This window comes from Clinocottus analis, unplaced genomic scaffold (assembly GCF_023055335.1).
Source record: "Clinocottus analis isolate CAN_PGR_092001 unplaced genomic scaffold, fCliAna1.0.p SCAF_1, whole genome shotgun sequence".
Classification (NCBI taxonomy): domain Eukaryota; kingdom Metazoa; phylum Chordata; class Actinopteri; order Perciformes; family Cottidae; genus Clinocottus; species Clinocottus analis.
This window is the reverse complement of record NW_027175820.1, coordinates 880,164-902,249: the sequence shown is the minus strand read 5'-3', so window position 1 is coordinate 902,249 and position 22,086 is coordinate 880,164. Positions and strand designations below refer to the sequence as shown.

The window sequence follows — 22,086 nt, the reverse complement described above, 5'->3', positions numbered from 1 at the left end:
CAAAATGGCCAGAAAAAGAGAAACTTTATTTTTGTTCTTAGGAATTAAGGAAAATGTGTCTGGGTGACCCCAAACTTATGAACGGTAGTGTACATGCGATACAGTAACTGTTTACCAGAACTCAAACTTATTCATTCTGCTAAAAGGAAACTTGCTTCTTCGAGTAAACACAGTTTAGCTGCCGGTCGACTCAAATCTTTTATTGAAAATATGATAAAAACTGTCGCAAATCTGCATCTCTGCCGGTACAGATGGTTTTGATGGTTTTGATGCGAGTATTTCGCTAATTTTCTGCAGTTTCATCCCCTTTTTTTGCTTCCAGTAACTTATTTGACACAATACGGTGATCCAAACTACTCTATTGTGTTTATTTTTGGTGTGTTTTTTCTTTGTGATTGTCAGAGGTTGCAGTATTGGATCGTGCGGCGATCGGCGCTGACGCAGTATAACAAAGCGTGCGGCGCCCAAAGTAATGATCATATACAAATATCAATATGAGAAAGAGTGTGCGCTAAAGAAGACACATTGCTATTGATGTTTAAATAACTGTAGCGCCGGAGAGATGGAGAGAGGGCGGGAAAAAAAAGATGTGAATCATATTTTCTCACTTGCCTCGTGGGGTAAAAAAAAAGAAAAAAAGAAAAAGGCACATAATCGAACACACCTCGCGAGGTGGAAAACAGTGAAGCCAAGGGCGAGATAAAAGCAGCACCTCTCTCTCTCTCTCTCTCTCTCTCTCTCTCTCTCTCTCTCTCTCTCTCTCTCTCTCTCTCTCTCTCTCTCTCTCTCTCTCTCTCTCTCTCTCTCTCTGCCGGGTGACAAAATGCAAATAAATACATAATCATAGTCTGTTTATGCTGTGAGACACATTATCTTCCCGCCGTTTCCTGAAAGAGACAAAGAAGGGAGTGTTTGACAATGCAGCTCGGATGATAAAAAGAACTAGTCAAAAAAATTGAAATATGATGTGTGCAAAAGTGTTTGTCCCCCCCCCCATCGCCCTACCTCTGTGTGTGTGTCCTTTTTAATTCGTCCAGGCATACGCAGCTGTATTTGCATTTCAAATACTCATATTTGAAGAGGTTGGTTTAAATGCCAAGACGCGAATTGATGACAATCACCTCGACTCAAAAGCATCGCCGACCCAAAAAAAAGAGAAAAGAAAAAGAAAAAAAACGCTTCTCTTCTCGCCGCTGACATTAAAACTAAAACCAACGGCGGCAAACGCAAACACAATACAAATATATATTTATCTCCTTCCTCCACCAACCTTTTCCTCTCCCTCCATCTCATTATGTCAGTATCACTTTACATTTGAATATCAGTTCCTGCGCTCGCGGGGCGACGGCGTGCGAGCCGCCGCCGCCTAAAATAAGAGAATAATCAGCGCGGTTCAGAATGAGGAGGAATTGATTTGGCGGCAAACAGTTTGGGCGCATACACACTCATACGCACACACTCATACGCACACACTCATACGCACACACTCACACGCACACACTCATACGCACACACTCATCACTCATACGCACACACTCATACGCACACACTCATACGCACACACTCATACGTACACACTCATACGCACACACTCATACGTACACACTCATACGTACACACTCATACGTACACACTCATACGCACACACTCTTATGCACACACGCATATGTACAGCCCCCCCCCCCCCCCCTCGCTGCCTTTTCATCACTTTTCCATATTCATTTCTGTAATTTACAGTAAATCCAATAGCTGTCAGTCACGCACGCACACAAACACACAAAAGGAAGAAAAAAAGATTTAAAACGATGTAAATTTACAGCATTGGCTGTGTGTGTGTGTGTGTGTGTGTGTGTGTGTGTGTGTGTGTGTGTTGGGGACAGCTGCTGCAACATTTACAGCAAAGACCACTCTAAAATATTAAAGATGTGTCATCACCGGCACTCGGCCCCTGCATCTGTAACCATCTGCTTTCTATTAAGACATTACCCCCCCCCCCCCTCCCACCCACCAAAAAAAAGCACATCAGCTCGCTGGTGCTATTTCCAGCCCCCCTCCCGTCTTCCCTTTCTTCTTCTTCTTCTTTCCTTTCTTTCATTCTGCTCGATCTGTATCGGCACAGACACACAAACAAGCCTTTTTGTTGTTGTTGAGTTCCTGCTGACTGGAAGCTTCCAGAAAAACACTCGTTTCTCAGTGTGTGGCGCTCTAGTAGCACCTCTGCTATCGAGCGGCGGACATTAAAGGGAGAGTTCAGGTGTTTATTGAAGCGCCGCTGTCCGGCAGGGCGCTGTGTGTGTGTGTGTGTGTGTGTGTGTGTGTGTGTGTTGTAGTAGATGGCGGTCGGAAAGGCAACGTGAGCATGGGTGAGTTTCAGTCAGAGGGCCCTTCAGAAAACTAAATACACTTTAACCTTTTGGAAACCTTGCGCAAAAATCCTCCTGCGCCCATTTTAAGTCCCAGCATGCCCCATTCAGACAATATTTTGGCATAAAATACGTAATTATTCCATTTCTAAACCAAACGACACAGTTTTTTGACTGAAACTCCTTCCTAACAGACCAAGACTTTGTTTTATTGTGATTGTTGTTGCAGATTCTGATTCTTTAGGTCCTAATCTTTCCAAAAAGGTGTCTTATTGACGCTCCAGGAGGCTTTTTTGGGGAATCTGGCTCATATCATGCTGGATGTTCATAGTTATTATCAAAAGATTTTTTTTTTTTTTGCAGATATACATTTTTTCCCAAGACTTTGCTGAACAAATACATGCAATAAACACAAGTATTGGAATTAATTTCGGGTGCCTACGAGGGCTCAAACACAAGAGACAAAACTGGTTCCACATTTTCCACCAAGTTAAAGTGAATATATGTTCTGGACGGCGGCTGACAGAGAACCCACCGGTTCCACACCAGCCCGTCGTCTCCACCGCGTCGTGGTGACGTTCCATCGATCGTACGAGGAACCGCAGGAGGTCACGACATTTTATTTCTTTCTTTCGTTGCGCCGCCGGTTCCGTCCGCGCTCGTCCTCGAGCCAGACACCGAGCCCTCGACTGAGAGAGTGTCAGCTAAATGTCAAAGAATGTCAAAATGACAGTCCTCCCCTCCCCGATGTCCTCGGGTTACTCAGGGGTGTGGAGGCGTACAATGACTCAGACTGTTTGGGGCGATGACATCTGTCCTGTTAGAACAGATAGAGAGACAGAGAGAGAGAGAAAGAGGAGAGTGAGAGTGAGAGCGTTGGGCTTCTGAAAGCAGCGCCGCCAACTATCCTGTTACAACCGGACGGGGCGCGATGGGAGGCGGCTTAAAGGCCCAGTGAAGGTAAACAATTACAACATGGTGACTCACTTTTCTCTTTTTTTTTTTTTTTTCTTTCTTGTTTTTTGGAGCGTGGCTAAAGGAAGATCATCTCCCCCACTTAATAGGTAATTTCCTTTTGTCTCCCGAGGATCACGTCACATGTGTTGCCTGCGACGGGGTGGTCCGGCCCGAGGAGGGAGGGAGGGGGAGAGAGAGAGAGAGAGAGAGGGAGAGAGAGAGAGAGAGAGAGAGAGAGAAGAACAAATAAAACATTTTTACAGATTGAAACTTGGCTGGAAAACTTTGACGACAGCGTTTCTTCAGACCCGTTCTGTTCAAAATGAAACAAGCGCCTGTTTGTGAGGAATGCGGCGACAGATTCAGAGGGACATTTCCCAGTTTCTGTCTTTTTTTTCCTTCTCTTTCTTTCCTTTTTTTTTCCTCAAATGTATTTCATGCTCTCTGTCATCTTGTCTGCGCAAAACTAGTTGTCCATTTTTTTTGGGCTGTCATCATCTCCCTCTTTTTTTTTGTTTTACACATTTGCATCCTTTCCTCTGGTCTCTCTTTCCCCCCCAGCCCCCTCTCTCTCCGTCACTCTCCCTTGTGATGTCACCATCTCGGCGTGAATCATTAGGATATCAGTGTTCAGCCGGTGACAGAAAGCGCATGATTAACAAGCTCTCTTGTTTTTCCTCTCCTCTTTATCCTCCTCCCTTTATTTTCTCCGAAACGAGGACTCCCGCTGCTCCCAACGACGTTTCTCCTCGTTCCCCCCCTTCATCCCCCCTCCTCATCATCCCTCCCTCCTCTCCTCTTCCCCCCCTGTCGTGGATGGCAGGGAGTCACAGGTGTGTGGCAATAATTACACATACACTCAGAGAAAGAAATAACGTCGTTTCCTCCATTTAATAAGTTTGCAGTAAAATAGGCAGCGAGATCCAGAGAGCGGCGGAGAGCTCAAATCTTATCGGATACCCCAACCTCTAACTTAATCATATGGCTCTTAAGAGCAGCCCGCCACCAGCTGGGGCTCCGTAATATGCATGCAATATGTGTGTAAAACGATACGCTTTAATTTTGAGCCCACTTTGAGCAGCAACAAAATCTGTTTATATGGGAGACATTTAAAAAGAAGAGAGGGATGGAGGGAGGGAGGGCGAGCGAGCGGAGGATTGGGTTAACTCTTGCTCTCCGGGCCTGACAAGAGCCATCTGTTGGGTGTCAACTAGTATCACTGTACACACTGTAATGTACAGAGAGCGGGGGACAAATGTGATGCACGGGTTTGCTTATGTGCCACTAAAAACGCGGCCTCTCTGTGTACGTCTCTTTAACGTTCCTGTAAAGACTTGACGCGAACCTTTGAAAGGAGAGAAAACGCACACGTTCTCCACACGTTCTCACTCTCAAGGCGTCAAACACAACGCTCCTTGTGTAAAAATAAAAGAGGACGTCAGGTTGCAGACGCTAAAGAGCAGAAGAAAAAAAACACTAAGCTTTTTTCCGGCTTTGTTTCCTGAACCCAATAACGTCGTTTCCTCGGAAAACAGGAAGTTTATTTTGAAAGGAGAGCGTAACTAGACAGGTGCACGTAACCCGTCTCGGTGAGACCGCTAGCTTCAGGTGGCTAACGCTGGCAGCTAACGCTCGTCAGATACTTACTGCTGGAATCTACCTGCTTGACAAGACCTTTAAAAAACATCCCATGATGTTGTTATTTCATCTTTATGATGTCCATCAATTGCATAAAAGTACTTTTGACTACACGTCTGGATCCTGATTGGATAAACATTTCCAAGATGGCGGTAATAGGGGGAGGGGCTGGACCGCGCACACCTGGACTCACATGCGCCGAAAACATTTAATTCAGCAGCTCGGAGGTTAAAACTTTTGTCTTTTTCCATCTTGCCTGACAGCAATCTGTATCTGCAGATCTATTCACAGATACTATAAGAAATATTCACACCCGAGCCGTGTTTCTATGGCCGCTCAATGCCATGCCATGCGTACGACTGGAACACTTGGAAACTTTCAGATCTGCGCTGCAGTTTCACTCAAGAGGTCAAGAGGTTAGCAAGAGCCTGTTTTTGAATTATTATAACGCTTTGTATTTGTGGTGATTGATCACTCGGACAGATTTGGGTGGTTTTCAGCTTCGGGGCGAGAGAGCTCGCCTCGCTCTCTGTCCTCGAAAAGGGAAGTTGTGTGACGGCTGCGATGACTTTCGGGAAGGAAGCGGGACGGACAAACTGAGCCGCCGCTCGCTTAGCGAGGCATGAGCAAGGCATTGGAGGACGGGGGAAGTAAAGATTTGAAGGGGAGGGCCGTGTGTAAACTTCAAAAAAGCCTCACGGTTTCGCCGCCGCCGGCCCTGACCGCTCCACAGATGCTTTTGTTCCTCGCTCGCTCTCTTTCTGCAAGCCTCCTCTCTGTAAATCCCTCCTCTCCTGTCTTCTTCTTCTCCTCTCTTTTTTTTTTCGCCCCGGTGTCTTTGGTGATGGAGCGCGAGAGGAGCGGCGGGCTATCAAAGCCATCGCTGTCTGTTACAGACTTCAAAAAACCCCGGGGGCCCCCTCCGTCCGTCCATCAGCCCCAATCATCATATCCGCGAGGCCCGAGCGGAAAAGCCTCGCACACTGGAGGAGAAATATTTGATCTGTCTGTCTTTGCGAGGATCAACAGTCACACAAGCGACAGGAGTGCCCCGGCGCTACGAGAGGAGGAGGAGGAGGAGGAGGAGGAAGAGGATGTGGGAGGACTGGCGGAGGAAGTGAGGAAGGGTATCACGAGGGAGAGAAAAGGCGCCGTTAACTTTGTGAACTCTGATTCCTTGAGAGGATTTCTTTCATATGTTTGCACACTTTAATATCCTTCATATCTGGTTTGGTTTGGACACAGACTCAGAACATGTCGGCCGGTGTTTCATTATTTTCAATCATCAACACCATTTGTTTTTCTTCATCAGATTTTTTTCGTCACAATTGACGATTCCTCTCTATCTTTCCCTCCTGCGTGTGCTGCAGAGTGAACGCCTCCTCTTATTTATTTATGTCACACTCAGCGTCAAAATGTACAGATAGAAAAACTAAAACAAATATTTTATTGCAATTCCACTCATTAAAATTCATGACATTTAAACTCAAGGTCATAAAAGTATCAAATACTTGAAGACGTCAAAACACCCGAAAAGTTTGAACGTTTGAAACGACATGAAACCCAATTTTGGAGAAGTTATATATAATTAATAACAATTAGTAATTGAGGTCATTTATCGACCACGAACCCAACGTGGAATTCAAGTCTTTCTTTTTTTTTTGTGGGAACACGTTTTTCTCTCCCTGAATTTATAATTCATAACCTTCTAATATTTCACAAACTAAATAATTAATAATAATTTAAAAAATAACATAAGCGGCAGCTCAATTGATGACAAAAATAACTGTTGCGCAGCTGCACTCCCTTTTTATGTGCGTGTGTGAGCTTGGTACACACACGTGACCTCTGACACCAGAGGAAGGTCAAAGTTCACCCGCCGCCTTTATTCCGCGCGCCGCCGCCGCCGCCGCAAAGGCTAACAGGCTAACAGGCTAATAGCCCCCGCTATCTACCCGCCCATCTATCAATCCATCTCCCCATCCATCCGTCCATCTCGCCGTCATATGGCGAATATTTATAGACACCACCGTGTGTGTGTGTGTGTGTGTGTGTGTGTGTGTGTGTGTGTGTGTGTGTGTGTGTGTGTGTGTGAGAGAGAGTCTCCAGGAGACGGCTGGTATAGTTAGCTCTTAAATCCTGTATGTGAGATCAGACTACATAATTACCTATCACATTAAGCCCTTTATGTCCACCAGACTTAGGCCTCTCTCTCTCTCTCTCTCTCTCTCTCTCTCTCTCTCTCTCTCTCTCTCTCTCTCTCTCTCTGGAAGCAGCAGCAGTGGAGCAGCTGGTAGCATTATTGACACACAGTGTGCCTGGGGGGAGGGGGCGTGGAGGGGGGGGGGGGGTGCAGGGAGAACGAGAGAGAGAGAGAGAGAGAGAGAGAGAGAGCAAATCAAATGGGTAGAAGACGAATATGTGATTGGAAGGAGAGTCTATGTTAGTGTAGATGACTAACTTCAAAGCATTTTTTTTTGTTGCATTTTGCGTTTGATTGACCCACACACACATGTACACACACACACACACACACACACACACACACAGAGACACACACCAGCCTCTTTTTGTTGGAGTGAATCTATTCAGACAGACTGCTATCGCTGATGCAGGCATGTCACTCATCACCCCATCGCATCCAACAGAAGAATCAGCAGGACATCTTGTCAGGCTTCACGGAACACACACACACACACACACACACACACACACACACACACACACACACACACACACGTGCATGCACCACCAGACTGGCATGCACGTGCCAAAGCAGCCAGTCCGAGGTTCATAAGGTTGAATGTTTCCAGAGCTAATCGGTGCACGTCTTATGTCTTAGTAGGGTACATAGTGTGATGGAAGATTGTACCAGAGTGGACACTGCTAATCTGTGTGTGTGTGTGTGTGTGTGTGTGTGTGTGTGTGTGTGTGTGTGTGTGTGTGTGCGTGTGTGTGTGTGTCGCTCTACCTGTGCATCTCTCGTTGTAAGATGAAGAACATAAGGGATGATCCACATTAAACAGGCGTATCGTCACAGACTCTCTCGCACACTCATCAGAAAATGTCAGACATCTTTGGACACACACACACACACACACACACACACACACACACGTTAGTCGTTTTATTTTAGACAGACTTGCTCATTCTGTTGTTTCGTTTTGACGCTCATGGTGCGCTCCTTCCTCCATGAATTCATCGTGTTTGACCAGCAGCACATTTTGACGATGGAATTTACCCCTTAAGAGCAATATAAAAAATGCATGTCCGTATGAATATCATAACACCTGTTATGCTTCTTTTATTGTCAATGTGTGGAATTATTTATGCGTCAAAATCCAAACCCATCGCGATGTAAGTGAAAAAAAGAAATGTATGTTTTACTTTAATTGTCTGGACTCTTCATTATATTCATAATTAACTGGCTGGTCGTGTTATAATCAGAGCAAAGTTTTAGGAGCCCTGCAAAGAAAGAAATGGCAACAATAAAATAAATAAAAATAAACCCCCTATGGTCATTTTGACAAGTGGAGACGAGTCCAAACCGGAGCGCCGGCGTCTCGCGGGGGATCGGGTTCAGATGGCAGCAGATCCACGTACATGTGTCGCTTTTCAACGGCGATAAACAAATGAATTGCTTCTCTCCTTTGAACGCAGAAATGTGGGGTGTCACTCTGTGCGCGTGTGTGTGTGTGTGTGTGTGTGTGTGCGGTAACAGATGTCCACCCAGTGGCTGCTGGGACAGCACTTCACATTTTACATGTGTTAAGTGACAGTGATGGACAGCAGGTAGTCCTTTTAATAATTCAATATATTTTAATCCTCTCTCTCTCTCTCTCTCTCTCTCTCTCTCTCTCTCTCTCTCTCTCTCTCTCTCTCTATATATATATATATATATATATATATATATATATATATATATATATATATATATATATATATATATATATATATATATATATATTTATTCGTGTCTCTGTCAGAAGCCAAATCACACCGTTTGACAAGGATTTGATTTCCCAAATTGGGGAAATGTGAAAACACCAACACATTATATATTTATACATATTTTCTGGATAAATCTCATTCCTTGATTTGATGACATCAGACACATCGATGCATAACAAACACAGACACAGATACACTTTTCCTGTCCTCCTTCATTCTTCCCAGAGTGTGTTGTCTGGCCTTCCCCTCACATGTACTCTAAACATCACTCCATTTTAGAAAAGACCAATCAGGAGGCAGCGGCAGGCAGCGTGAGCCAGATCACAGCCAGCCAGCCTCTCAGTCAGTCAGCCAGCCAGCCAGAGACATAGACATTTCCCCACCACCAGGATGCGGGTAAGTGAGCCTCAACTGACCAGAAATGATTTGCCTCTGTCTGTTAGACACGTAATGGAGTCATTTAACTAGTCAAATTAGGAGCCGGCGAGATGCCGCATGCTTCATTACTGGGTTCCAATGGGCACCGCTCTACATTCACGTCAGGAATGATTTCAGGGCAAATTAATGTTTTTATTGTCTTGCGGGGAAAGGGGGAAAAAATAAATAAAAGAAGAAGAAAACACACACACACACACACAGACGCGCAACACAGAAAGCGGATGATTCTTACACATGTATGTCTCCATCCTTGGGCACACAAAAAAAAAAAAAAGCAATACAACAACACGCACAGGTTGTTTGCACACACTCTGCTCTGTCTGTCACACATAATGCTCATGTGCAGAGCCACACACACACACACGCACACACACACACACACACACACACACACACGCATATCTGAGAGTCACACATCTAAAGGATCAGCACCATCTAGAGGTCGACACCAGACACTGTCCTCGCTCAAGCAAAGCTCTTCATTTGTCTCCTTCGCTGGAAAGGCGGCGAGAAGATGTGTCAGGCAGCACGACTCGTTCCACGCCGGATGACTGTTCCCCTCATTTAAAAAGAAGAAGAAGAAGAAGGAAACGGAGAAAGGGAACGCATGGCCACAAGTGTGCAGCACATGTTTCACATATGTCCAACGTTTATTTGCATTTTATTTCCTCTACATAATCACTAGAGGTGGAAGAACGCTGGAGAAGGAAAAAAGACAAAAAAAAGTTTTAGTGTTTGAAACAAAATTTCAGCAGCAGAAAGAAAGATTGTCAGTGTAAGCATGAGGTGACGCCCCCCCCCTCCACTCCTGACCTCTAAATCAGAACCAGGTGATGACGGAAATAGGAAATAGAATATATCCACTGGGGAGACATCAAAGACTCTGTGTGTGTGTGTGTGTGTGTGTGTGTGTGTGTGTGTGTGTGGGAGAGGAAGCATGATCTGCTTCTTGTCGACAGGGAGGTATGACAACTGGGATTATTGATGGGAGGCAGAACCCTGTTAGACCGTTAGAGTGGAACACAGACCTCTGGGATTCAGAGTCCTCGCGGTGGTTACGTGTCCGGACGGCGCTCTCGCAGTTCCCACCGGCCCCCACCGGCCCCCACCGGCCCCCACCGGCCCCCACCGGCCCCCACCGGCCCCTACCGGCCCCCACCGGACCCCTCCGGCTCACATCTCTTTTTGCATTATTTATTTTTCCTAAAAAGAAGAATGGCGCTGGAAGTCAACCGGCAACCCGTTCCTCTGAACCTCCACTCAGATCTCCGCTCCGCTGCAGACGTGATGGAGGCGCCGTCAGCGGTCGGAGGCGGTCCGCGGTTCACTCGCCGCTCTTCATCCGCTGCGGTCGCTCCGTCGGGCTCCGCGCAGCTGCTCGTATTTATGTTATCGCAGATTACAGCTGCATTGTTTGAAGTTGACTGACAGCCAGTGATATTTATGCTCATGCGCGAGTGTGTATTTGGATTCCTTTGTTTTTGACAAGGCACACACACACACACACAAACACACACACAGACACGCACACACCAAGATGCACCGGTGGTAATCATGCTGCACGCAAACCCAGCTGTGAACACACACACACACACACACACACACACACACCTACACTCCCTGTCAGTCGCTGTTGTCCTCGACATTCCGTCGATATCATTGTGTCCAAAAGAGCTCGGCTTGTTTGATGCGGCTCTTGACTGACGCCGGCCGACACTTTGTTCTCAGACCTGTGCAGCCGTCTCTCTCTCTCTTCCTCCCTACAGTCCTCTCTCTCTCTTTCTCTCTCTCTCTCTCTCGCCGTGTGTGTGTCTTCTCTCCCTCGCGCTCTTTCAGACTTCATAACTGTCTCCGCGTGATAAACGCCGGCCGGCCGCTCGCCACGCAGACGGATTCCACAAGAGGCACGTCGGCGAGATCCGCTGTCAGGCTGAAACACAAATGTTAAGAGAGAGATATATATTTCTGGATCCATGTATGAAAATGAGCGGGAGGTCACGGAGGATGAACTTATGTCACTTTACCTGTAAATCAAATGAATCTACCGAACGTCAGGCTCGAGTGTGTGGAAACGAACTTCAGTCGTTGTGTGATTTTCATCTAGTTTGTGATGAACTTCAGACTCCAATCACACGTAAAACAAATCATGAATGACCATCAGACACATCCATCATCAATGTACATCAGTGAAAAGCTGACACCGGTCAGCCGGAGCTCTCGTCTCGCTCTCGGAGAGGAGCTTGACCCCTCCGTCGCCGCGGGGCGCGTGAGATCGTGTGATCCATGCCCGTCCGCGTCGAGGACGGACCGCTTGGTCTCGATGCGCGAGCCGTTTGTTTGAATGCACATTGATTTCTCTTCATCCGTCTTCGGTCCACGCCGCTCCTCGGCCTCCCCCACCTCGTCTCCCCCCCTCCCCTATTGAATAAACACGGGCGTTTTATAGACACCGATGCTGCGATATTGTTTTTTTGCTCCCTTTGTGATGTATTGATCCCCCCTGCACCTCGTCTGTATGCACAGGATGGACACTTATAGATGAGCACGTGCACACACGTGAACATGGAGGCACACGCTCTCACGGAGATCACTGCTGCCGCCACAGTGAAGGGGGAGGAGGTGTGTGTGTGTGTGTGTGTGTGTGTGTGTGGGACATTCAAACGTTGATGTCTGACTACTGATTCCTTGTCATCTTATTATTACCCCCCCCCACACACACACACACACACACACACACACACACTCGACATGGAGGCCCCGCGTTGTTGTTGCGTGTTTCTTTGAGCATAGTTAAACTACTCATGCAACGACTCCATCGCTAATTATAGCTTTCCACTTGAGCGCCGACACAGACACGTCGGGCTCCCGCGTTCGCTTCTTCTCCGCCGCATCGCTGGCTTTTTCCAGAACATGTTGCGGCGCTGGCGCCGGCGCCGGCGCTTCACTTGGACTCGGACCCCCAAACTTCCCCTCCTGCGAGCGCTGAAGGCGCGACAGAGCAGGTCCGGAGGCCTCGCAGCGACTCCGACCGACTGTCAAGGCCCCGGTTTGTTTGTTTGTGAGTCCACGTCCCCGTGCAAAAACAAAATCTGCAGCGAGCCCTGCCTTTGGGCCCTTTGGGGCCTCTGGGGCCTTCGGGGGTTCCTTCAACCACAGACGGCTTGTGTTTTTCGTTAGCCAGACGCTTTCTTACTGGATTTTTTTGAGGCTCTCGGCTCAAAGCCACCAAATCCTGAATGAAATGCTCAAAATCCTTTTGCTCTCAACTCCCTGTTTTTGTGTGAGATGCTGCGCATCGTAGTCCGTCTGAATACGACGTGAAGATTTGAATACAGTGTTAATTAAGCTCAACAAACCTGGAAAAAGCTGAACAATATTAACCGTTAACTGGCTTCTTGCGGTCTGAGACGCCCATTCCTGCATCTGGAGTTGATCTGACTGTGAACAAGATGAAAGAGGAGATCTGAGGACGAAGGTATCTGCTAACGACACCAGAGATGGATTTCATGGTGAAAGATCAATCAGGAGCTGCCCTTTCATCGCTATCTTTGCGTCCTAAAGAAACATCTCCTCGTGCCATGAAGCGCTCTGGCACGCGACGTGAAACACGTCGGCGATGCCAGTGGAAGCTGCCAGTCTCCTCGCTCGGTTGTTTGTGGTAATTAAACACTGACGCCGACAAACGAAGGTGGTAATGATTTATTGATGTTACAATGCTACGAGTCGTGTGCGTCGAACAACCAGAGGTTTCGCTCGGCGGTTCTCGTACCGTCCGTGTTGAACCGGAGGCCGAAGAAAACCTGCTTCTGCAGCTCGCCCCCCCCCCTCCCGCCTCTCTGTGGCTGCACGCGGCGGCTGAACACGCGCTCGAGCAGCGAGCGCCCGATCCAGTCCTGGCGCCGGCTGGCCGCTCCGTCCAGAAGGCGGCTCGGCAGGACGTTAGCCGGCTCGGCATTCTGGGAGAGCTGCCCGGGGGTCCCGGATGACCTCAAGAGTTAAAAGCAAACAGCGGGAGAGATAGACGAAGGCATGGCGGACGCATGAGGGAAGAGACTGACAGGGAGGCGGGAGCTATGTGGATGAAGGGGGGAGGCACAAGGAGGATAGAACCCTCGAAAAATTGTACATTGAGATGTTATACAAGAGAGAGAGAGAGAGAGAGAGAGAGGGAGAGGTGGAATTACAGGCAGGAGGTGGACACCGCTGTCTTTGGTACCAACGAGGGGAAATCTCGTGCTTTTCTTTTTGAGTTCGTCCAACTTTTGGCGACAACAAAGTTTCATCACCCCGAGCACAAAGTGAGATCCACGGTGGTCCAAGTCCAGTTTGGAGGAACCGCTTTAAAACGGGTTGGAAGGAAGAAGTGTTCATACTTACAGCTGGGGGCGGAGGGGGGGGGGGGGGGGGGCAGGCGGGGAGCGAAAGGCCTCAGCATCAAAGAGGAGAGAGAGACGCAGTAATGGTGCGGATAGAAGAATCGCATCCTGCAGGGCATCCATAGTGCGCAGCACATTGCACAAAGAGAAAGTAGAGACACAAGTTACAGATATAGTTGTGAAAGGAATGGGGGGAGGGGGGTGGGGGGTGAGGGGAGAAAGGGGGGGGGGACTAACACTTGAGAGCAGAAGTTTGTTTTGAAGCGTTCTTACTTCCTCGCCTCCGCACTCCTTGGCTTTTGCTGCAGGAAGCAATTTTTAGATAGTCAGAAAGTTTCATGAGATAGTTAAGACGTCGTTAAGGTGTGTGTGTGCGTGTGCGTGTATGTGTGTGTGTGCGTGTGTGTGTTTGTGTGTGTGGTTTGAAGTTGAAGCACACTCCATCGCAGAAACGTCGGCGGCCATCCTCACCGACGCTCCTGTCGGCCCGAAAGTGAGCGAATCGGGTGTCTGGGAAAAAACCTGAATTCAGAAGAGAGGAGTGTGTGTGTGTATGCATGTGTGTGTGTGCATGCATGTGTGTGTGTGTGTGCATGCATGTGTGTGTGTGTGTGTAAGGCTTGATGGTTGGCAATGAGACGTTCCGCAACAACATCGACTCGGATAAAACGTGAAGAACCCGATAAAAACAAAAAGGGGAACGACTCAAAAGTTGGTGTGTGTGTCTGTGTGTGTGTGTGTGTGTGTGTGTGTGAGAGCGAGGATCTGAGAACATCGTCCCTCAGACGGACCCGGTGAGCGACATGTCGGACCCCCCCCCCCCTCGTCCAGCCCACTAACCCTTTCCCACAGTCGTCGTCTCCTCGGCCCGATAATGACGCTTAAGAAGGTAATGGTGTAAATGAAAGCCCCCCCCCCCCCTCGCCCCCCCCCCTCTCATTCTGCATGTCTCTCTACCTCTCTCTCTCTCTCTGGGGAACAAAGGGGCCTTATTATACCTCCCTGTCAGCGTCGCTCTGTGTCTCACCGCTGTACAATCACTGTTTTCAGCAGCACTGTCAGCATGGGGTAAATGGAGAGAGAGGCTGAGAGAGCGGGCGAGACAGGTAGAGGCAGAGTGGGGCACCTCTCTCTCTCCCTCTCTCTCTCTTTCTCTCTCTCTCTCCAGTGGCATTATTCAACAGCAGTTATCTCCAAGTGCTCTTTTCTTTTCTTTTTTTGAAGCGCATCGTTCGTTTGTTGGAGACGTCTTTGTGTGGACCTTTTTACTTATTTCTTTTTTAAAAGCTTGAACAGGCGGTGTAATTTATTTGAGGCACGCGTTCACACGACACACACGAACACACACACACACACACATACACACACTCCTTAAGTCGAGAGATATCTTCTTATTGGGGAATCTTTCAATAAATCAATGTGACTTTAAACACATTTCCCAGGCGACGCGGCTGACCTGATAAGAAGTGAACTAATCTCTTTTGAGGCTGCCGGGAGAGCTTTGAACCAAATCTACTGTGCATCTATCACCAAGGTTATTTGTCAATGGCTGCTAATCCCAGGTAAATTTCCCTGGTTTTATATCAGGGGTTCTCATGTCTGAAGTTTCTCGGCCTTGGGAAAATAAGAGAGCGGGCTTACAGAAAGTAGGGGAACAAAAGAAATGTTATGGATTTCAGCAGCAGAACAATGGCTGAGGGTGAGAGAGAGAGAGGCTCACAGAGAGAGAGAGAGAGAGAGAGAGAGAGAGAGAGAGAGAGAGAGAGAGAGAGAGAGAGAGAGAGAGAGAGAGAGAGAGAGAGAGAGAGAGTTTATTTGGGAATCCTTCTCTACTCGGTCGGGTCGTAGATGCATCCTCATGAAGTAGTTTATCGTAACGCTCGGACGAGATAAACCGTGATGTTGTGAGCGTACGCAGAAGTAAAAAGACAACTTTTATATCTTGTTTCTGCATTTCTTCGTTCTAAAAATAAGATACTGACCAGTTATTATGAGCCTCAGATGTCCACTAACCATAAAAGTATAAGTTCAACAATTGGCATATATTTGGCTCCATTAAAGTGAAATTAAAGACATTTTTGGCTGAAACGTCTTTCTGTGGAGAGCAAGATGAAACCTGAGAATACACATTATATATATATATATATATATATATATATATATATATATATATATATATATATATATGCTTATAAAGCATTATAATATCTTCATAGTACTTTACTTTGTTGTCACCCGCTGACGTTGTCTTTGTAAGGATCATAATTTTTATTCTTTGCTTCAGTAAAAATCTGTGACATTTATATGTTACATAGATTTTATTATATTTTACTAACTTAAATCACATAATGGCCACTTAAAAATAACTTAAAATCATATTCAAATGCATTATTAGAGTGGATATAATGCATTATAACATTAATAAAATGTATAACCGTGAGAATCACAACAGACTTTTGTCTTTTGCAAAAACTAGCCATTAGTAGAAAATATGAATTATTATGATACTTAACGTATAAGTCATTCCAAAAGGCTTTATAATTGAATACAATTATTGTTATACAGCTTTATGAATATGAATGAGTGCATATAACTATAGTTATAGTTATATAGTTATATATAGTGCAACGACGCGGGCGTCAAAGAGTTTTTACATGTAACAAAAACATACTGAACATAAGACAAATGTGAGATGAATTAATACAAAATGTAATAAATAAAAAAAGGTACATTTACATGAAAGTCAAACGATACGCAGCGATATCGTCTCTCCTCCCTGCAGAGAGGACGAGCCTCTTTGAGAGGAGCCCGACCCGGTCTGAGGATGACCGCTGAGGGGTCCGACGCACCCATCCACTCCGGGGGGGCCGAGGGGCCCGGAGGGTCCGGGGGGCCCCGGCCCTCTGGGGGTCACGGCTGTGTCATTTCAGACCGTCACAATTAGCACGAGCTAACGGTTGTGACCGACGTCTGGTCCAACAAGCACAAAAAAAGAAGAAAAAAACTCCCCCCTCCCGCCCATACACACACACACACACACACACACACACACACACACACACACACACACTGTTTGGCAGTAAATAATTGATCGGACACATTACTGAGAGTGGGGAGTTTTCATGTCTCCATTTGTTTGCTGCTGCTCTCCCTCACATGGAAAGAAACCTTTCTTTGATTTGATTTTCATCCCCTCTTTTTGTTCTCTCTCTCTCTCTCTCTCTCTCTCTCTCTGTCTCTCTCTCTCTCTCTCTCTCTCTCTCTCTCTCTCTCTCTCTGTCTCTCTCTCTCTCTCTCTCTCTCTCACTGTCCTTTGTAGCCCCCCCCCTCCTCTCTCATCCCCCCCCCCCCCCCCATGTGTGCAGAGGATCATGGAAAATCTCCTGCCATATCTGTCATCTGTCACGCTCTCTGACGAACGGTTTTGATCTCTCGCTCCTCTGTTTACGGCCGCTGTCAGGCGAGAGGAGTCGTAGCCGTGAGTGCTTACACCAGCGCGTAAATAGTTTGACGTGTGGCTCCGTTACAAAGTTGCGGGGAGTAAATAAGGAACCAAACAACCCACGCGGAATCGCAATTAAGTTGTGCGTCTGCATCGTGAAATGTTTGGAGCAGGCGTGATTTCGAGGCTCGCTCTTTTAACATTTCTGAAAGTCTTGATATCAAAAGTGTGTGTTTGTTTGTGTGTGTGTGTGTGTGTGTGTGTGTGAGAGCTGACTGTTATCCATAATACGCTGCGCTCACCCTCTGATCTCCTGGAACAAAAGCAACACACACACACGCACACAGTGGGGATAGCGGAGGGATATGTTCCTCTTGCCGTTCAATCTTTCCGTGGTGAGGTCATACTGTGAAGGTCCAAGTGACGAGGAGGAGAGAAGAAGAGTTTCACAGCTGAATGAAACCGGCTTCAAGTATTCACATTAACAGTCGTAGAAGTATTTATTTTGTGTGTTCTTCAGTTGAAATGTGTATTTTTGGTGACGTTGAGATTTCCTCCAGGAGCCACTTGAAAGTTTCTTTTCGCCTGCATGAGGCGTACGTTTAGTTTTTCCGCTGCTTGGATGGTTTTTAATTGCAACTTGAAGTATTTTATTCTCAGAATACACAATAGGAAGCAGTCAGCTGAGAGGGAGAGAGCGCCCCCTGTTGTTTGCAGTGGAGCTGGACGTCCTGCACGGGACGGTCCTCACCTCCTTCAGGCCTTTCTTCAGCTGAACAGAGTCAAGTTTAAAGAGGGAGGCAGTGGAACACACATATGTGTATATTGCATCGTTTCTGTGGAGGATATTCAGAAAGAGAGCACGGTTCATGGCAGAACCTGTAAATAGAGTTTGATGCTTTAAAAAACAAAGTCACGCTGACATTTTGATATTATTGAGCGACATTCTTTACCGTAGCTCCAGAGAGCAGGATCCACAAAGTGCTGTTGACAATTCATTTTGTTATTTGTTCCATTCCTTCTTTTGTAAAATGTTCTTTATTTTGCGATGTTGATCCTATACGAGCGATCCATTCATTGGAAAGCGATTCAACGACGTCATATTATTCATGGACATTTTCCTTTAGCATTCAATTTGTGTCAACATGGATTCAATATTAACAGCTTTCAAATCCAAAGATAGCGCCGTCAGTATTGGATGATAAAAAATTTAAAAAAGAAGAAGCAAAAAAAAAAAGCCAAATCAGTCTGCGCGGCTGCGTCTGCGCGGCTATATGCGGCTAGCGCTCGCAGACAAATCAGTGCGACTGTCGAGGACAGACGGAAGGAAAGCAGAGAGGAAATGACAAGAGAGCGAGGGACACGGAGAAAGAGAAATGGAGAGAGAGAGATTCAGGGAGGAGGCGAAGACGAGGAGGAAGTGGAGGGGTTTGGGGTGTCGGGCGGGAGGGGGGGGGGGGCTGATCTTGGAAAGGTTTAGTATATCATAATTATCCCGTTAAGTAACGGCGGAGCGGCCTCCCCGGGGGAATTTGTCTTAAATGGAAGATTTGCAAGGAGAACGGGTCAGAGAGAAAAACGGCTTCCAGTCGGCAGGAAATCCTGTTTACATTTACATAATCATATCAACACTCACTCCTTCTTCTTCTTCTTCTTCTTCTTCTTCTTCTTCTCCGGCTCTTTCTTTTGGGTACGGGGTAAAAGACAAATGAGGGAGGGCTCCAGGCTGCTGCTTGTCGACGTTTGTTGTTCTTTCTCTTTTTTTTTTTATGCTTGCTGTTATTTTCTTAAAAGTGCTGCCAATGTTGGCAGGAAGGCCCGGCTTTTTTCCTCTTCTTCTTTTTTTGTTGTTGTAATCTCTTGCCAACACCTCTCAACATCTTTCCACCTCGTAATGTCCTCTTTAAGTGGAGTTTCTCAGACCTTTTGGCCCGTTTCCCTCGTTTGGCACGGTGGGAAAAAAAGGAAAAGCTTAAGCATAAATAAGGAATGGCGTGCCCGGCTGCGTGAGCCTTAATTGAGATCTGCTAAGAGCAGGCAGCAGATGTTTGTAGCAGCAACTGTTGAATCATCAGAGACCACGAAGAGCCTGTGAAACCATGTTAAAAAGAAGCCAGGTGCTCCACTTTTCTCTCTCCTTTTTTTAAAAAATATACTCACTTTCTCTGCCTTTTCTCTCTCTCTTTACATCATGGAAAAACTGAAGCGGTGATGTGAAAGTAAGCGTGTATGGGGAGTTTTTTTCAGGAGGGGGGAAGGAAATAAATGGGTCAGCGATGGTTTAGCAATGCTAAACTATTGTTTAGTGTTTGCATCCTTCATGTTTCTGCCAAAACGCAGAAGAAAAGAAGAAGAAACAATTCTCTCAACTTATTTTCAACATATTTTATGGCACACAGCTTCTACTTTCAAACTGAAAACCATTCACATTGAACTCAACACATTTATTATCATATTATCTATTAACATTGTGCATAGTATTTATCTTATACAGTGTAAAATGTATTTATTCCGAGCTGTGACTTCCTTTACCGCGGTGGGAACCATTTGTGTCTTTGTGTGTTTGAGTCCTAACTACATTCATTAAGTATTGTTTGATAGAAATCCATTGATTTATGCAAAAGGAGGCGTGTTTTCCTTTTTCTTCTCCTCCTCCTCGAGGCCTCTGAAGGGACTCGAGACCGGTTCAGTGTGAGAACCACTACATTTACAAAAAAAACACACTGTGGGGCTCCTGTTGACCCTGAACGCCCCGCCATGCTGCGCTGACAATGACACGGGGCGATGCAACACCTGCCGTCCAGGTGAAGTGCAGCCGCAGAAACACCCTGAACTCCAGACTGACGCTCACGTTAGCAGCTAATCCAGTGACGTCCAGCCGCTTGACGGACGGTGAACATGGGACGCATGTGGCCCTGTGGGAATTTAAAGACCACACACACACACACACACACACACACACACACACACACACACACACACACACACACACTGGGATAGAATCAGGGCCCTGTTCTTATTGAGATGAAGCCTTTTAAAAGCATTTCAGATCATTTTTCAATGCAAAAATCCTCCTCACCCACCTGCCTCCATCCTCACGACCTCAACTCCTCTCGCTCATTTACCTGCATCATTTTTTGGGGGGCTTACGATCACTGTCGATATTTCAAACCACTGATTGTTGAGGTTTGAGGGAAGGCTCACCAGTATCCATATTTAATGAAGGGCCTGATATTTTGGCTCCATTACTCACGGTCGTTACTTCCCTGTGTGTGTCTTCATGACTGAGTGCTATAGACTGCAGCAGGGCAACGTACTTAGCGTTGCCCTATATATGCATATTGCCCTATATAATATTGCCCTATTTGCTGCCGTGTTCTCCTCCCTCTGATCCACCGTACATACGTCCTCCATACCGCGTCGCCTCCCTTTGTGTCCTCTCCTCGTCGCCTCCTTCTTCTCCGTCGTCGTCGTCGCTTCTGGGATACATTTCAATGGCCGATTAACAGACTCCTTCTTCCTTCCCATCTCCCATCTGGCTTCGTGCCACACCGAATTAGTAACCAGATATGTCACCACCACCGCGCCGGTGCGGATAACGCCGCCGCGCTTGTGGGAGGGCCGCGGCTCGCAGATTAGCGCCGACAATTAATACAATTGACTCGCAGGAAGGCCGTCTGCTCTCTGGTGTTCTGTCGCTCACCGCCGCAGCACTTGAAGACCAAGCGGAGGAGAGGAAGTTCAGAGAAAGGAAAGAGTTCACGTGTGTGTGTGTGTGTGTGTGTGTGTGTGTGTGTGTGTGTGTGCGTGTGTGTTCAGTGCAAAGGAAGTGTTATTTTTAACGACCGGTCATGATAATGAAGTACTACACTGTGTATTATTCTGCTGTAAATATACACATTTGTGTAAAAAACTCTCTACAATATCAACTTTTCACAAATTTAAGAATACTTATTTATTGTTGGATTGAACATTGAACATTTCACTCTCTCAACTGGATTCATTCTTTCTATCAACTCAGAGAGCTACTCTTCCTCATCATCACTTTCTCCTCCACCTCGTTTGTCGCAGTATTTTAAATAATAGTACGATAACAACAGATGATTGTAGAAGTTGTATTTATTTTATTTTAAACACAGCTGTTAAGAGAGGAAGTAGACAGTAAGAATGATAAGAAACACACACACACACACACACACACACACACACACACACACACAGAGGTACCGTGAGTAGAAACACATCTAATAACTGAGACTGAGGGCTCTAATCCAAACATCCACTGGCCTTTCAGCCTTTGTCCGTATCTCAGAGAATGAGAGAAGGATGTTAGTTCATGTAAGCACAAACCTCCCTCCCCCCCTCAAAAGAAAAGAATGAAAAGAAATGTCTGTGGCGATGAGATGATCTCACCTATTCCGGGACAAAAGCGTCCTTTTCAGAGAAGGATGGGCGGCCGTGATATTTGGGAAACTCGAGAGCTCAAATCCTTGATTTCCCTGTGAGAAAATGAAGGCAACGCAGAGTTATCTGCATGGCACACACACACACACACACACACACACACACACACAGAAGAGACAAACCCCAAAAAAAGAAAGAAAACAAGTTTTCCAAAATAACAGCCTTCATTTGCCTGCGATGGAGCCGGGGCACATGGGTAATCTGGCAGTTTAATGATTTCTTTCTCTCGCTTTTTTTTGTTGTTGTTGCTCTTTCTATCTCTCCCCCTTTTACATTACACTACGGGCTTTTTCAAAGCACAGTGTGTCACAAGCGTTTAAGACGTGGCCTTTCCCCCCTCTGCACATTCCAGCGCCATTATGCTACATTGTTGCTGAATAAAAGGCCGTATTATGTTCCAGCCCCCCCAGTTAAAAAGGCCAGAAGTGGACCCAGTTTTTATCTGCTGAACGAATCA

At 46.5% G+C, this 22,086-nt stretch overlaps 1 protein-coding gene across 2 annotated transcripts in view; it reads left to right on the top strand.

The window, feature by feature from the left end:
- The window catches only part of znf536 (zinc finger protein 536), a 198,880-nt gene that overhangs the window by 166,017 nt on the left and 10,777 nt on the right, over positions 1–22,086 (top strand). The window contains exon 8 of one of the 2 annotated variants that reach the window (XM_068576109.1): positions 9,189–9,305. The exons of the other annotated variant lie outside the window; for it this stretch is intronic. Coding sequence (XP_068432210.1) covers positions 9,189–9,280 — 92 coding nt within the window. The 3' untranslated portion in view covers positions 9,281–9,305. The remainder of the gene's footprint in view (positions 1–9,188; positions 9,306–22,086) is intronic. 2 annotated transcript variants of the gene reach the window in all.